The sequence below is a fragment of the Acanthaster planci genome, linkage group LG03 (assembly GCF_054643075.1).
Source record: "Acanthaster planci isolate LZ-2023a linkage group LG03, COTS_SCS, whole genome shotgun sequence".
Classification (NCBI taxonomy): domain Eukaryota; kingdom Metazoa; phylum Echinodermata; class Asteroidea; order Valvatida; family Acanthasteridae; genus Acanthaster; species Acanthaster planci.
The window spans coordinates 8,281,724-8,298,267 of NC_141779.1; the positions used below are offsets into that span (position 1 = coordinate 8,281,724).

The 16,544-nt window shown below is 42.6% G+C and overlaps 1 protein-coding gene across 3 annotated transcripts in view; it reads left to right on the forward strand.

The window, feature by feature from the left end:
• Window positions 1-420: 420 nt before the first annotated feature.
• LOC110983452 (DNA topoisomerase 2-alpha-like) overlaps window positions 421-16,544 on the forward strand; it is a 33,892-nt gene continuing 17,768 nt past the window's right edge. The window contains exons 1-16 of one of the 3 annotated variants that reach the window (XM_022242715.2): window positions 421-815; window positions 2,912-3,148; window positions 3,851-3,941; window positions 4,318-4,381; window positions 4,910-5,055; window positions 6,179-6,276; window positions 6,604-6,816; window positions 7,430-7,603; window positions 8,627-8,728; window positions 9,882-10,019; window positions 11,164-11,220; window positions 11,640-11,879; window positions 12,549-12,785; window positions 13,752-13,857; window positions 15,152-15,261; window positions 15,752-15,844. In XM_022242715.2, the coding sequence (XP_022098407.2) occupies window positions 768-815; window positions 2,912-3,148; window positions 3,851-3,941; window positions 4,318-4,381; window positions 4,910-5,055; window positions 6,179-6,276; window positions 6,604-6,816; window positions 7,430-7,603; window positions 8,627-8,728; window positions 9,882-10,019; window positions 11,164-11,220; window positions 11,640-11,879; window positions 12,549-12,785; window positions 13,752-13,857; window positions 15,152-15,261; window positions 15,752-15,844 (2,154 nt within the window). In that variant the 5' untranslated portion in view covers window positions 421-767. Of the gene's footprint in view, window positions 816-946; window positions 1,113-2,911; window positions 3,149-3,850; window positions 3,942-4,317; window positions 4,382-4,909; window positions 5,056-6,178; window positions 6,277-6,603; window positions 6,817-7,429; window positions 7,604-8,626; window positions 8,729-9,881; window positions 10,020-11,163; window positions 11,221-11,639; window positions 11,880-12,548; window positions 12,786-13,751; window positions 13,858-15,151; window positions 15,262-15,751; window positions 15,845-16,544 lie in introns of those variants that run through there. The other 2 variants (XM_022242717.2, XM_022242716.2) reach the window with 2 other exon arrangements.

Consider the following 16,544-nt stretch of genomic DNA (forward strand, 5'->3'; position numbering starts at 1 on the left):
TCGCTTTATGTTATAAGTAAACACATACGGCAAAGGGAGGTGAGACGGGCGTCATCCTATTAGTCCCTTTGAAAACGGCGCTCTTGCAACCGTTACAAGTCCTTTGTGTGAATGCATTGAGGTTTTAGTCAGGTTTACCAGTGGCGCCAGCAACAAATATTCAGATTACTCATAAAAGAAAGGGAGCACGACTTCTTCTTGTAAATAGTGTTTTTTTTGTAAAGGTATTTCTCATTGGTTACAAATACTAATTTTTTATTTTAATAAATATGACCCATTAGGACCAAAGCCCCACCTAGATTTAAAAGAAGATCAGAGTAACCTAAATTGTAATTTATGAAGTAAGTAGAAACATTTGAAACAGCTGTTTTGGAAAAATTACAAAAATAATGCGAAAAAAAACACCACGTGAGTTCACAATATTGTCCAACTGGAGGATCTGGAACATACTGTGTAAGCAGGCACGGTTCACGAGATTGTTCATGAAGTTCTGAAATTCGACGGCAGTAAAGTATTGACGTTTTGGCTAAAAAAATCTATGTATAAAGTGAAATATACCACCATATTCTGGTCACCCTAAGTAATTCATCCACGCATAAATTCTCCGTGAAATAAGAAGAATTTGTTGGCAGGATTTTGCTGAACCTGCACCACCGAGCGCTATCGCACGACCTGACGCGTGCACGATGACGATCGAACAATGAAATTTTGACAAGTGCACCTGGCCTTCAAGTTCAAGAGAAATCACAAACTTAGCAAATTTTAGGATGGCCTCTGAAGCTGGAGCTGCGGGTTCCGACGAATTAAAGTGGGTGGTAAGTTTAAAATCGATTCAGCTTTGTGGAATTTTTTGTTTGATATCGCAGCGAGAAAATACGTGGTTTGGGATATAAAGGCACGTGATCCGATTTCAGTAATTTGATTGGCTAATTTTGGCGCATGTGCCGGTACTGAGCAAGTACCGGGAGATTTCAGAAATTCGGACGTTGGGGTGACACCTCAAGACTAGGCTTACGTTATCAATGGTTATGTGAATGAGTTTTTAAACTTTTGAAAATTGTTTTTACCAAGACAGTTCAGCCAGCTTTCTGAAAATGGCAGAACCTTTGAAGGTATGTTGCAACTTACAAGCAGCAAAAACATTACCATCCCTACCCGTGCCAACTGTAGCCTTGGAGTTGGACAATGTTGGAGCCTAAACAGGGCCGGGAGGACCCTGTTCCTATTATTATAAAGTATATCAGACCATGATCAGACATGTCAGAAGGGAGAGCTACATTTTAACCTTTGAATTTGTTGCACCCCAACGATGACATCAGTCCCAACTAAACTTGGGACCGTCCCAACTGGAGGGCTCAGACCTATATACATTACGCCAGTGTACATCATGCAAAAATAAGTGCTTCTTCTATAGACCTTTTTCCGAATGTTGGTCAAGTCGTCTCCAAGTCAACTGGTCCCCTAGTCAAGTCGTCCCCCATATAAATAATTACATTATAATTGTAATTTTACTGCAGTAATTTGTTTTTGTGGTATCATTATCTTCTTTTTGACTTATTAAGTTTTTACTGGGGTAATTTGTTTTGGGGGGATAATTTATGAAATTTTTTTAACGAATGAAAATGGTGAATGAATGAGTACATGTATATGTACGAGTCTCTGTCATGTTTCTCTTTCTCTTCTACGTGTTGATGTACCTAAAAAGAAAAGGAAAATTCATACATTCATAAGAAATTCATGGGGGACGACTTGACCTGGGCACAATTTGACTCAGGGACGATTTGACTTAGGGACGACTTGACCCAGGGACGACTTGACCGGGGTTTCAGTTTTGGGGGGACGACTTGACTTGGTGACGACTTGAACCAGGGACAACTTAACCCGTTTCCCCTTTTTCCAGCGATGTCACGATCGTGCTGGACATAGGCCTATGATGATAATGTGTTGTGATGGTAATGAGGGCATAGTGTTGTGATGGTAATCTACCCATTCAAGATAAACAAGTCAAGCATGCAGCATACGCACGTGCACTTGCACGTGGTTGAAGCTGCCCGTAGGAATATATGCGATCACAGTGGCCAAGGCGGTCCACACGTGGTGGTGTTTACATTTAGTCACGTGGGGGATAAAGGTCTATTGGTACAATCACATTCTAGCTGGAGCACGTGCGGCAGATTTTACGTGCAGAGTCGCCTCACTTTATCTTTCTAATACACAATTTACATTGATTCACATTGAGGTCTATGTATGAGGCGTGTGTGCTCACGTGCGGTGTATTTTCTGATTGTCATCCATTTATGAATCTGCGGATTTGTGCTTTTGGCTGAAACAATGAAAATCAGAGAGAAATAAGGGTGACATATCACATTCTGATGAATCTGTTTCATGAAACACTGCAAGGCAGAAAACATTTATTACCAGTACTGGGCCTGTTAATCCCGACACTTAATCAGTCCCCAATCTTTCATTTTTTTCCATCGTCCATCTTTTGATGGTGCAGTGTTGGGGTTAATATTGGCATTTAGCCTCCATGCCCCTTTGACAGATTTTATCTGGCCTTGGTGCCATCCTAACTGGCCGTGATGCCCTCTACAATTTCACTTAATTCAAGACCAAAGTGGCTTTGCCCTAAAAATTACCAAATTCCAGGCCTGACTGGCTGAATGATATTTTTTAAAAAGCTGGCGTTGAACCGATACCATTTATGTATTCATCTATCATAAAGTGAGCGCATGGTTGAGCAGTTAAAGCACATGGCAAGGCAAGGTCACAAGTTTAAATCACAGTATCGTCCATTTCAACGATTTTTCCTTCCCCAGAAAGTTGCTGTATAATCCCCCTTTCACCAGTCGTGCTGGTCATGTAAACGGCTGTAAAAAGAGCTCACCAAGTTTCCTACTTCTTTTCCTAGACCTTGTTTGACAACATGAATGCCAAAGAGGAAGCCAAGAAGAAGAAGGGGCCTGGCTCCAAGAAGGCCAGCAACAAAGCTGCCCTTCCAACAGAGGACATGGCCACCCCTGATAGGAAGGTGGACAAGTCAGATAAGCGTCTGTCAGTGGAGCGCATCTATCAGAAGAAGACGCAGCTAGAGCACATCTTGCTCAGGCCTGACACTTACATCGGATCTGTGGAGCCAGTGAAACAGGTATCTAGCATTTTGTCCATTGCATGCAGGGAACAAGAGAGGGCGTTCTGTAACACAGCAGCAGTGGTCCTTTGGTAGGTACACCGCGCATGCGTATAGGTTCTTGTGTATGTGGTGTTGGACGCCTTGAGCGTGCGCGACCAGCTTTTGTCTCAATATGAAATCTGCATGTGTGTGCCCAGCTTGAATGAGCCCGGTTGGAAACCTTTTACCAGCCTGTCTTTTCTGTGCCAGTGAGGAAGGACTTCAAGTTGAAGCTGATCTGAACTAGAAGTTGAAGGATTTTAAGTGGATTTGTAGATTTTAAGGTTCCCAGCAAAAATGCCTTTTGTTAGGGTTGAGGTCCCAATTTTGTGTCTTTGAGTAAGATAAAGGTAACACATACATACACCTGCCAACCATTCCGATTTAATCAAAACTGTTCTGATTTTTAAGTTTTCAGATCTAAAATCAAAATCAGAACGTTCTAATTTCTATAAATTGCTAATAGCAGAGAAAAAGAGGGCATTATTTGCCGTGTCATAATAGCTATTTTTGCACGTGTGTATATGTAAGTAGCTTCTTTCACATGACTGGTTGTTTTGCTGTGGGTTCATAAAAATGGGTATACCGATTTATATCCTACTACATTTAGTCTACATGACCAGACACCGACTGAGTTTGGTAGCTTTACATTTGTCAAATTTTTATTTCATTTAACAGGCCATGTGGGTTATCAACGAAGATGGAGCTCTTGAAAATAGAGAGATTACCTACGTACCTGGATTGTTCAAAATTTTTGACGAAATCCTTGGTAAGTTATCAAATTTCTTTGATTTTTCACTCAAACGTTGATGATTGTTTTTCTTGAAATTAGCGATATCATTTCCAAGGTTTGTGAATTGGCAGAATGCAGGGAGATGAACAAACACACGTCCTGTCTTTGCAGTTTGTGTGATGTTTGGGAGGGGGACACGCTGTACACGTAACAAATTTAGTGGAAAGTGGAACTGTCAAAAATCGTGCCACATATGCAAACTTTTGGAGATTTTGTGCCTTTTCACATGCAGTGGACTGTATATTGTTCATGGCATCAAACTTCCTACTCTTAAACGCGTCAGAGCCCACATATTCTTTCAACCTGTTTCTGTTTCTAATCGACCATTTTTTGGGACCGTTTATTTTGACAGTAAATGCTGCTGACAACAAGCAGAGGGACCCATCGATGAACGCCATCAAGATATCTATAGATCCGTAGGTTCCATTTTTGTTGTATGAAGTCTTAAGACTGAAGAGAAGTGGAATGCATGTATCATTTCATGCATGTATGATTTCAAGAGAGTGTAGAATGTTAATGACGGCATTAAAAGCTTCAAGTGCATTCGTTGTAACGGTGGGTCGCAGGTTCTTCTATTATACGCTCCGAGCAGGAACAAAAGAGGGCGTATTTTGAAATGAAATGGACAGTCGTTACGTACTCACTGCATAGGCGTGCAAGTTTATGCGCGTTTGACGCAGAACACGCCCAGTATGTGCAATGAATTTAGTCTGGAATGCATGGTCTTTGCATGCACACCAAATGCGTCCATGAACATGGTTGGAAAACTTAGCACCATCTCTCTTTTGCCTGTGAGGTTGCACATCGGCTCAGGACATCGGCTCTATTGGCATGAGATTTGTTTTGGCAAACAAACATTTGAGGGGACTATTACGTCCCTGGAATTTAGCCCTTGTGCCCTTGAATCATCAATTCACTCATGGTGAATCTGAACCTGTGTCTAGTGAGAACAACATGATCAGCATCTGGAACAATGGCAAAGGCATCCCCATCATAGAGCACAAGACAGAGAAGCTCTTCGTTCCCTCCATGATCTTTGGCCACCTGCTCACCTCCAGTAACTATGACGACTCACAGAAAAAGGTTACAGGTGAGCACCAGTCTGAATCTGTCTGTTTTCCCCTTCCTCTATCTTCCCTCCCCCCCCTCCTGCCCCGGCCCGGGTTTCATAATCTGGCTCAGATTCTGAGGAGCTGTGAAGCACCTCCGTTTAATCGTTGACATGTTCCACCCAGCAAAAAGAGGTTACTTGTCCAAAAGCCACATGTCTTTAGTTCGTGATCAATTTCTGCTTATTCTTTCAATGTATAAATTTGCCAGTGTTTCCTGTTCAGCAGAACCTTTTGTTGGTTGGGGTTACATTTTGTGTAGTGATTGGCCTATGTGAGCAACCTCCAGCATTGATTTTTCTTTCTCAATTTCACTTGGTAATTCTGAGAAATGGGTCACCTCTGAACTTTAAACACTTGGATCTCAAAAAGAATACATGTAGCACCTAGAAAGCTGAATGATGTATCATTTCTAAAGCTCCTAAATTGGCGGTCATTTCAGAAATTAAAATCAAAATCGTGGATGAAACACACACAGAAAATGCACAGCAAAATGACCTTTGACTCAACCTATGAAAGTGAGTGTGCTTCAGATTTTGTAATTTTTCCAAATGTTAGTTGATGATGGAGGCAATATTCTTAGCAAACTTTGTGACCGACACTATAAAGTTTTCAAGTTATGATTTTTTTTCAAGACTGCTGTTTGCTTCTACTTGGAAAAAACATGCATGGAATGACGTTGAGCACCTGTTGAGGTGAATCCAGCAATGTCTCAGTGGACATTCCTGGTGGCCCCCTTTTATGGCTGGAAATAATGTGTTGTGTCTTGAGCAGGACAACTCTTACAGAGCAGCGGCTGCAGCTCCAGGCAGTAGTTATCACATTGTGTACCACCACAGGCGTAGGCCACTGGAAATGACCAGTGATTCTGTTCAATTGTCCGCTAGGTTTTCTTTGGCTCCAGAGCATAATGGATGAAATATCCTTGCTACATGTTGGAGATGAGGCATTTTCCTTTATCATCCTTGTATAAAATGTGAACTTCTTAATGAAAGTAGGAGGGTTCCTTCAACCTGCGAGCACTCTTGCTACATGTGAGAGAGGCATAAATACTGGAGTGGTTGGCTTTCTTTGGATTTGATGTCTATTTTGTTCATTTCGTAGGTGGCCGTAATGGATATGGTGCAAAGCTGTGCAACATATTTAGCACCAAGTTCACCGTTACCACAGCCTGTAGGCAGTACAAGAAGAAGTTCAAGCAGGTAGGTGCCCCGTCAATTACTTATTAAAATTACCTGAATGTGTACGCGATAACTGAATAAAAGCAAGAAGAAATTTGAGACAAACAAGATGAAACATGCTCAGACATGTTCATTAGAAGAAATTCAGATGATAACTGAAACCGCTCCAGTTCATTGAGAACTTCTACACTAGATCAAACTATTGTGGCCTTCATTCCAAGAGAGTTGAACGGTGGTAAATTTCTGCTATACGATATTGCACCACTTGAATGTTTTTCATTATTTTTCATCTCACACATATATCTCACAAATGCTGTTCCCCCCCTCTCTTCCCTTCCCAAACTGCAGACATGGACCAAGAACATGACCAAGACCACAGATGCCAAGATCGTGGACTTTGACGGCACAGACTACACTGAGATCTGCTTCTACCCCGACCTGGAGAAGTTCAAAATGGAGATGCTGGACAGGGACATTGTGGCCCTGCTCACCCGCCGTGCCTACGACATCGCCGGCTGTACCAAGGGGGTCAGGGTGACGCTTAACGGCAGTAGGCTGCCGGTGGGTTTGAGGATTTTTCAGATTTCAACGTTGCCTCGTTCTCTGGCTTCGTGCAGTTTTCCACCCGTTCTCCCACTCAATTTGGTGTTTTTACCTCAATAAAAAAGTCATATTTGACTAGAGGAACAGAGTTCTGATTCTCACTGGTCTGATCTATTCTGGTCCCTAACTTCTGTCTTGTTTGATGGGGGACATTTGGCAAAATTTAGTACTTAACACCAGGTAGCTGCCAACTACAAAGCAAAAGGAGGCAAACCTTTTACCTTGCCCCAAATCAACTAATGAACTCGGTGCTATTTGAGAAAAAAAATTCACGAGTTACTTCCAGTGGGAATTGAACCATATCCTCCTGATTACTCTTGCAGAATGGCATCCAAGGTTGTGATGTTTCACACAAAGCGCATTGAACGGGAGACAGATTGGACAATCATGTTTGAAAATAGACCTTGAGATCCAAATATTTAGATTGGTTGATATGGTGAGGTTATTTATGGGAAGTATGTCGATTGTAGGTGTGTAATTGTAGAGTGTTTTCTTACCCGATAAAAAGTAGCTGCACCAACCCATACAGCAAGGAACAATTACAGCGTTTGCTTTGACGCTTACTCGGCAGGTGACTGACTTCAGATCCTATGTGGACTTGTACCTGAAAGACAAAACGGACGAGATGGGCAACCCTCTGAAGGTGGCCTACGAATCGGTCAACCCACGGTGGGAAGTTTGCCTGACAACGAGCGAGAAAGGTTTCCAGCAGGTCAGCTTTGTCAATAGCATTGCAACTATGAAGGTGGGTTTGTTCAGGATACTCTCCTGTTCAGAACTTTTTAACATGCAAGTTTTCCTTTCAATGTTAGAAAGATTTTTGTGGGAGAACATTAGTTATGGTACGCACTTTTCTGAGAAATGTCAGATGCCAATGTAACATCTTGTGCACTAATTTGCAAAGTTTTATACAGTACAAAAATCCAGTTTGTTTGTGACCTTTAAAAATGGATGTACATGTGGTTAGTTTGTTGCTCTATCTGTGATTGTGATGTTAACCCTTGCATTATTAACCCCTGTGCACTGGGAAGCGTGAAGAGCTGCCTTAAAAATTGAGATCCCTCAGCCCGCTTTTCAGCTATTATTCTCGGCCCACGCTCGAGCAAACACGGTGAAAGAAGGCATACCCTGGCTCTTGTATATATGGTGATTGGCCTTTGTGTGTTGCCAAGAAATGAAAAGGCCGAATTTGCATCATAATCACCAGCTTCACAATAGTCCCCACTTTGAAAAGAGGCAACGGGAATGTGGAAGCGTGAATAGAGCCGCATGCCACCGAAGAATGAGCCTTTTCACTGCGTAAATCAAAGCGTGCAGGGCACGCAGGGCCACAAACCGAGAATTTGCGGTTTGGCAGGTGGCCTTCGTGGCCAAGCGAGGCTGAAATTCTCGGAGTCAGCTTTCAGAAAAAAGTCCCGGCGTCAAGGGGTTAAACTAAATCTGAAGTGTTGCTCATATGCTTTATCAAGATTCTTAATGTGGGCGATTCCCAATAGTGTACCGCCAAGAGTTTGCAACGCAGTGGCAACTGTACACATTGTGCGTTTGAATGGGTTGACATGTCTTGACGTATCAACCGACTATGTACATTTGGAAAGGGTCGACACATCTCGCATAGTGTGATTGGCCAACGCATTGCAAACTCTTGGTGGCACACTATTGTGAAGTGCCGGTTCTGGCCAAGTTATTGGTTGTACAGTTCACATGCGCTGTATGCCAGCCCAGGCTAGCTGTAACCGTGCATGCGTTTGATTGCTCTGCCGTGCAGGGAGGCAGGCATATTGACTACATCGCAGAGCAAGTTGTCTCCAAGCTGATTGACACCATCAAGAAGAAGAACAAAGGCGGTATTGCCATCAAACCATTCCAGGTAGGTATTGAAGCCTCAGTATGGTGTAAAGCATGTTCTCATTGTACCAGTAAAGGCAATTATGCTTGACAGTAATGCAGCGATTCTGTGCAGCACCCCAGAATGTACTGCAATCAAACCCTGATAATAAGAGCGCTGTTAATACAACATCCTGCTTGTAACAAAGGATGTGGAACTTCATGTATGGACTGGATCACATGTACTTAGTGAACATGTGCCAACATATCGTAAATGGCCATGGACCATGCATAAACTGGTCATTCATGGAACCGGCTCTGAAGTGATTTGAGAACCGAGACCCTCACTGGTGCATAAGTGGTTGGTACACAAGTACCAGGTAAAATTCACCAATGTTGAAGTCACAGCCACATGTAAAACAGTCTTCGAGCTTCATGGCTTCTGGCCATCAAAGCTCCGCTGGACCACGGTGCAATAACCAATGTGGTTTGGTACCCAGACACAAGGGTATTTTACAGTTCATTTGTGTACACATTTTCCCTTTTGTGGAAGGGTGCGCTGCTAAATGTACAGCATGCTATACACGTACACGCGGGAGCGGTGGTGACTTGGTATCAATGTTTGGAGTTGTCACTCTTGGGCGCTAAGCCGTGACTGGGACTCAGATTTGATGTTTGGAATCAGCTCTTTGAATATGGAACTGCCAATGGTGGGTACCAGGTTCTTCACAAAAGCAGAGCCGCTGACTGCGATTTTTTCTGGAACTGCGATTCCACTCGGAACGGGGAGTACCACACAAGCCTACATTGTACTTCCTCACTTTGAACAGGTGTTTATTCCTGCCCACTCTGCATGAAGAAATCCTTTGTACTCATTGTTTTAATGCCAACAGCTGCCCTCAGGGAGGATGGCTAATGCAAGGTTTCTGTAATCTAAACTTGTGCCAGAATTTATTGAGTTCACAATTTTTGGTTTCATTACCAGTTACTGTTTTTCTCACACGTACAATGCGTGTCGGAACGCGTTCTCTGTGGTTTTTCAGAATTCAGTAAAGCTGACTGGCATCCTCAGCCAGTGACATCGAAAAGAGTAACAATGAATGTGTGGGCAGTTGAAACTTTAACGACATTTCAAGTGCTTATAAATAATACTTCGTCAAGAATCGATTGTCCGCATGTTTCTTCTTTCCCTCCAGATCAAGAGCCACGTCTGGCTGTTCGTGAACTGCCAGATTGAAAACCCGACGTTTGACTCCCAGACCAAGGAGAACATGACCCTCCAGGCCAAGCAGTTTGGCTCGGAGTGCAAGATGTCAGACAAGTTCTACAAAGCGGTAAGGAGGGCAGAGGGTCTTGATGAGATGCACTGTTTGAGTTCAGAGGCAGAAGTTAATTAGACACAAGCAAGTGCTCAGTTACCAGCATGTCTTCTGCTTTAAGGCCAAAATGCATACGCTGTAAAGTGAACTCGACGAAGCATTGCGACCGCCCCTTCTGTGTGGACAAATGTGGCAAATGGTTGGGTAATATCTAATGGCTAACTCTTATTTTATCCAAGAATTGGGGATATTTGCATTCGGAAATGATGGCCCATAGCATGGATAGATGAGTTGTATTTTTGACATTGTATTGTTTTCTGTCATTCTGTTGCTTCTTAAAGTTTCCATGTTTAATTGTACATGTATTTACATATTTAACCTCAACTCCCTAGAGTGATTTACTGGCAACCTTTCACATCCTTGCAGTCTCAACACCATATTATAAACTTTGCACATAAACGGTTGAACTCTGTTTCTTTGTGGTATGCCTAGTCCCACAGAATACACTGCCGGTATAACAGTGCAGTACTCATCCCAACAGATTCCAACAAATCTCTGTGTTGGAGTTGGGCTGGTTTGGGATCATTTGGGTGAAATATTGTACTTATTTATACTGCGCTTGTGAATATTTTTACGGAAATGCACTTTAGTAGAGTAATACATGTTAAATGTGACAAACGCTGAGTACGGTTTATCAGTTGCTCTTGTGATAGAATTGGTACAGAAAATTGATTTTTAATCATTGTGTCATCTCACGCCCTCACCTATGCGCTGTAGTCCTATTGGAGTCATGGAGAAATGTTTGTTGTCCTCCTAGGTCCTTGCCTGTTCAAATCCTTCTAAAGACCAGCTAATGAATGTGAGGTTTTCCCATATGGAATGGCTTAGATATGTACTTCAAGGCTTACTTGAGACAGAGAATAACCCTCTCTGTCTTGGGAAACAATTGCAACTTGATACATCTCTTGCAACAGTCCCGCGTCCGACAAGGAGCGGTCCATGTGCGAGTGGCAGAGTTCCCAAATCGTCAGGCAATTACTTGCCAGCATCCTTTTTGTACGTTCTCCTCCACGCTGATGTTGAGACATTTAGTTTCATGGTATAAAATGGACTTTCAAGGGTATTCGGTAGCATGCTTTGTTTTTCCCCCTCTTTTCAGGCTCTGAACAGCGGTGTTGTGGAGAACATCATGTCCTGGATGAAGTTCAAACAGCAGGTAAAAATGAATCAGGTTGACTGGTCTAGGAGATACAGACGTAGTTATTTGAGTGTTCACACTATTGCACGTTTGAAAAAAATTGTATTTCAGTTGAGAATAGAAATATCATAAATAACCATATGACCCTGAGAGGCTGTCAAATTGCAAGTCACTTCATAATATGCAGTAGGAAATTATTTTGTATTTTTGGCACATTGATCTGTTATCTTGTTTGTTGTATTTTTCATTTTTGCCATAAAAACACCCTCACAGAGAGCACTTCCACTTGAAATGAAGTTTTAAATTGATTGCATATATGTAACAGGCACCAAAGCTGTCATTTGGACATCTTAACACTCCTTTTTCAACGGTGCAGCATTTGTGTTGATGCAGAGGAGGCTAACGCTGATATTTGCATGCCCATGTCTGTACCCTAGAGCCAACTGGACAAGAAGTGCCACGCCAGCAAACACTCCAAGATCAAGGGCATCCCCAAGCTGGATGACGCCAACGACGCCGGCGGCAAGAACTCCCACTCCTGCACCCTCATCCTGACTGAGGGGGACTCGGCCAAGGCGCTGGCTGTTAGTGGGCTCGGGGTCGTAGGTCGTGATCGCTATGGGGTCTTCCCGCTCAGAGGCAAGCTGCTCAACGTCAGGGAGGCCAATCATAAGCAGGTATGTAATTCATTGAATCCTAACCATGCCAAATTCAACAGTATACTGTGTAATTGACTCTAAACTTTGAGGGTCAGGGGTGGATATTACAAAGGGATTGAGAAATAATGTCTCATTTAGTAGAATTCACCTTACATTGGTGTATCACAGTGAGGGATGGGGTTTGTGCCATGCTTGATTGTTTTGAAACTTGGCATGCATGTAAAGACGCTCCTTATCATTACAAAAGTGAAGCTTGAATTCAATAAGATGTGTGGTTTTGCTACAGTCGTTTGAAGTTCAAGGCTACATGCGTGCCAGCCCGTGTGCGTTGAGCACTGCTGTTCAAAAAGTACACATTTTTGGCTGACCTGTCTCGGAAAAGTGTGCACTGTGTAAGAGCGGTATGCTCCATTTTCACAACTTTGGTGTCTAAATGACTGCGAAGAGTTAACTCTAAAAACTCCTTAGAGTTCAGTTCCTGCAGCAATATCAAAACAAATGTCGAGGGGTTTGAATTCTGCCTTCCTCGCTTTTTTAGGGTTAAAAGAAAGCTTAAATGACACACAGTGAGTTGACCAATTCTCTATTCGAGCCAATTCAATTGCACGTCTGGTTTTGTAGGTTTCACCCCCACCCTGAATTCATTGTTTCAAGTCTTACCTTCCAAAATGAAAATCATCCCTCCAGATCATGGAAAATGCGGAGATCAACGCCATCATCAAGATCATGGGCCTGCAGTACAAGAACAAGTACGAGCAGCCCGAGTCGCTGCGCAGCCTACGCTACGGCAAACTGATGATCATGACCGACCAGGATCAAGACGGCTCCCACATCAAGGGCCTTCTAGTCAACTTCATCCACAACAACTGGCCCAACCTCCTCAAGCACAATTTACTAGAGGAATTCATCACTCCCATTGTCAAGGTTTGTCAGCCTTTCGTTTATTAAGAATCATCTCAGACTTATCGATGCATCATGTTCTTAGAGAAATGCCCAACATTTTCCCCTATGTTGTGTCAAATGGAAAGGTTTTGGAGCATCAGTAGCATTTTGTCTTTCTACGTCTTGGACTTTGGAATTGCCATTTAGAAAAGGCTGGCTTTGTGGCTTTATTTTTGTAGTATTTGTGGATGAATCTTCCTCAAGAGAGTGTGTTGTATGCCGTCATTTTAGAGATCTGACATTTTACCCGAAAGGTCCAAACTTGTTTAGATTGATGCATTGTCAGAGTCTGAAAGTGCTTCAGTCTGTTCTCTCTCCCTGCTTTCTGTCCCAAGACTTGGGCTCTTTCTTCCCCAGCTTGTCTTTTACACTCCCAAACCCCAACTCCAGCCCCTGTGCATGACTTTTCAAGGACGAGATTTGTCAGGACTGTCCCTGATTTCAGGAATTTTTTTCATCAGGAGTTTTCTGATTGCAGCATTTTCCAAACAATTTCTTTTAAACTCCGAAAAATTCTGAGTTTACCATTAACCCTAACTCTCCAGAGTGATTTACTAGGAACCATACCCATTCACGCAAATTCCAACTCCATATGGTAAACTGTGCACAAAACTGTTGGACTCTGTTTATTTAGGGTATGCCTGAACCCATGTTATAGCACAAGCAGTTTAGGGGTACAGTACCCAGTGCCACAAATTCACACACTTTGCTGGTGTTCAATTCTGTGTGGTTAGGGAAGGTTAGGGTTGCCAGAGTGTTTTACGTATAAAACTTGGATACAAGAAATGGGTACTTTAACTGCTGCCCTTAGGCAAACATAAGTATATACTGTAGACCCTGTGCTACTGTTGGGCCCTTCAAACCTTGGGTGATTATCTCATAGCTATTATATTTTTCTCCAATGCTGCCTCTGACCTTGGCATAATTTGTTGTGACTTTGGCTTGCAGGCCACCAAGGGCAAGGAGACCTGTTCCTTTTACTCATTACCGGAATTTGAAGAGTGGAAGAACGCAACTGACAACTGGAGTTCATGGAAGATAAAGTACTACAAAGGTTTGTCTTCAAAAATATCTGAATTTTTTTTTTGTTCAAAATGGAATGGCGAGGTAGTAATCAATTCCTTTCTTTCGGTAAAATTAATTTAGCAACTTACTCCCTTTTTTTTCTCCAGAGTCATGGTTTGTGGTTGTTTTGAGGACTGTTGAGAGTCTGTTTAGTCCTACTTGTGACCCCTGAAGTTCAACTGGCTCATATTCCTCGGGTTGGGGATAATTTTGAGGGTGATTGCACGGGCTTTCCAACAGAAATGTTTACATTGGTATTTTAACCTTAACCCCAGGCCCTTTTAAAGGAACCATCCTGAATCCTTCAAAATCCTCAGATTTTCAACATGAAAAATTGCATTCAGCCCAAATCCTCCAAAATTTTTTGAAAATGTCATTTGGAGGTGTGCCTAACTGCCAGAATCCTTCAAAATCTTCCGGCAATTCCTATCATTATGTTGAGGCAGTGTGAATGGCACTCTTGAGCTGTGCAGTTGATTCCAAAGAAATATTGGGCTGAATTTGTGCTTGACTAAGCACAAACAACATAAGGTCTAATCCACGACCTTCATGCATGGCATCCTTCGAAATCAGCCATGAACTTTCGCCATACACCCAGAATCCTCCGAATTCTTCCACTTTGCAGAAAAGGATTTGGGAGGGTAAGGGTTAATCAAGACCATAGCAGACCAGACGCAAGACCTGAGTTGAGACCAGTCTCAAGGAGCTGGTTTAACTGTGACAAAGAAATGCAGTTGTTGTCATGCACTCAATGACTTGTGACTTAACTTCAGACTGGAGATCTTGCATTGGTCTCGTTATGGTCTGGTGGGTTCCAAGGATGGTCTTGTAGGGGTCTAGAGTACAGCACTTGTCTTCCCAAGCTCTGGTGATAAACAGGCTGGGGCACAGACTGTCACACTCGCTGTTGAGACAGGTCAGATACATCTCCAGAGCAGTGGAATATTCCCAGCTAAGTCAGGGTCTTTGACTTGTAGTTGATGGTTTGAGGGTTTGAATTCAATAATAAGCCATATGCTGTGTCCACTGGGTTCCAGAGCAGGACACTGAGGTACTACGTACCTACTTGTGCCTGCCCTTCCAGGTGTGTGCGCAGTTGAATTTATTGAGTGATGCCTCCCGCGGGGCAGAAATTATTACATGTCCCCTCGTGTCATGCCAAAGGGATCGGGCAAAAATCTCATCCCTACTCGTATTTTTCAAGGTAACCAGACCAAATCCTTGAGTTGCCTCTTAATCTGTGAGCATTTCCTAATGCAGTGTGATAACTCTCCACTCTCAAGGTTTGGGTACCAGCACCATGAAGGAGGCCAAGGAATACTTCAGTGACATGGTCCGTCATCGTATCCCCTTTAAGTACGTGGGACCCGAGGACGACAGCGCTATCGTCCTGGTAGGATTATCTGTATATTTCTCTATTTTCAGTCCGTCATATTCCATGATTTTTGTCATAGATTTTTGTCATAGATGTTTCAGAGACACCAGTGGGCACTCTTGTTGATTAAAAAAATAATAGTTGCTGACATTTAAATGATTTCTTAGCCACAGACTAGGAGCAAGTTGCCTTTGCAATAGCTCATTTGATGTATTCATGTTTACGTAGTGAGCATTTATGAGTTCAGCGGTAAGGATCATTTCATGGGATGAGAGATTGAATGTTCTGTGACTTGAAACCAGTTGGAATGGAATGCTTCATGGAATGAATCATTCAAGTACATATGATCGATGACCCACCGATGAAGAGGGTGAATTCATTCAGGTGTTGGACACAGCTGTGTGAAACTGAGCCCAGATTATAACCAAGTTGCTGACTCCTAATGGGAACTTGGCCAGCATGAGGCTGTTCAATCCTGCTTTTGTTTGTGTGTGTATGTGCACTGTAGGCTTTTAGCAAGAAGAAGGTTGAAGATCGAAAGGAGTGGCTGACCGACTGGCTGAATGAGAGGAAGCGACGGCGTGAGGCCGGGCTCCACGACGTAAGTGTAACATTTGATTTTGGTCTTTTCATTTCTGCTAAACAAAAGCAGCTTGCGTGCGAGAAGTTAATTCATTGTATTTAAGAAAATTACATTTCAAAATTGCAATTCAAATGCCAGTTTTAGAGTTTGTAGTCCTATTCTAATGTCAGTAAATGACATCAGAATATGCCCAAAGAGTAACTAAAACAAAAGGGAAACCCACAAGTGAGATTATTATGTTCTCTTTCAGTTAAAGAGCACCTCTAAGTAAAACATGTTTTCTCTGATTGCGTCTGTTAAAATAAATATGGATGCATCTAAATCGAACGCAGTATCATTTGTCTTCAGAGCTCAACTATAACTAGCCAAGAAGGGCTGTTTTCTTTTCATGCCAAGATGTGAATGCTGAATGTAGATTCGTCATTTGGAGAAAACAGGGAAAACGAGGGGAACTCTCGCCCTATGTTCCATGTATTGCTCGGCATGCACAAGGGTTTACGTTTTCCTTAGAGGTGCTCTTTAATACTTAGTGTTTGTTTGTTTGTTTTGCAAATGGGAAATCACGGAAAACATATCAATCTTACTTCATTGATTGATAGGAAATTTAGGTCCATGCGTATTTGTTGTGTAGTTTTCCTGAAACTGTTGGTTAGGTCTCTGAAAAGGATTGTACAACTGTGAGCGTGTGTTAACCTACAACACCATACAACCCAAAGGT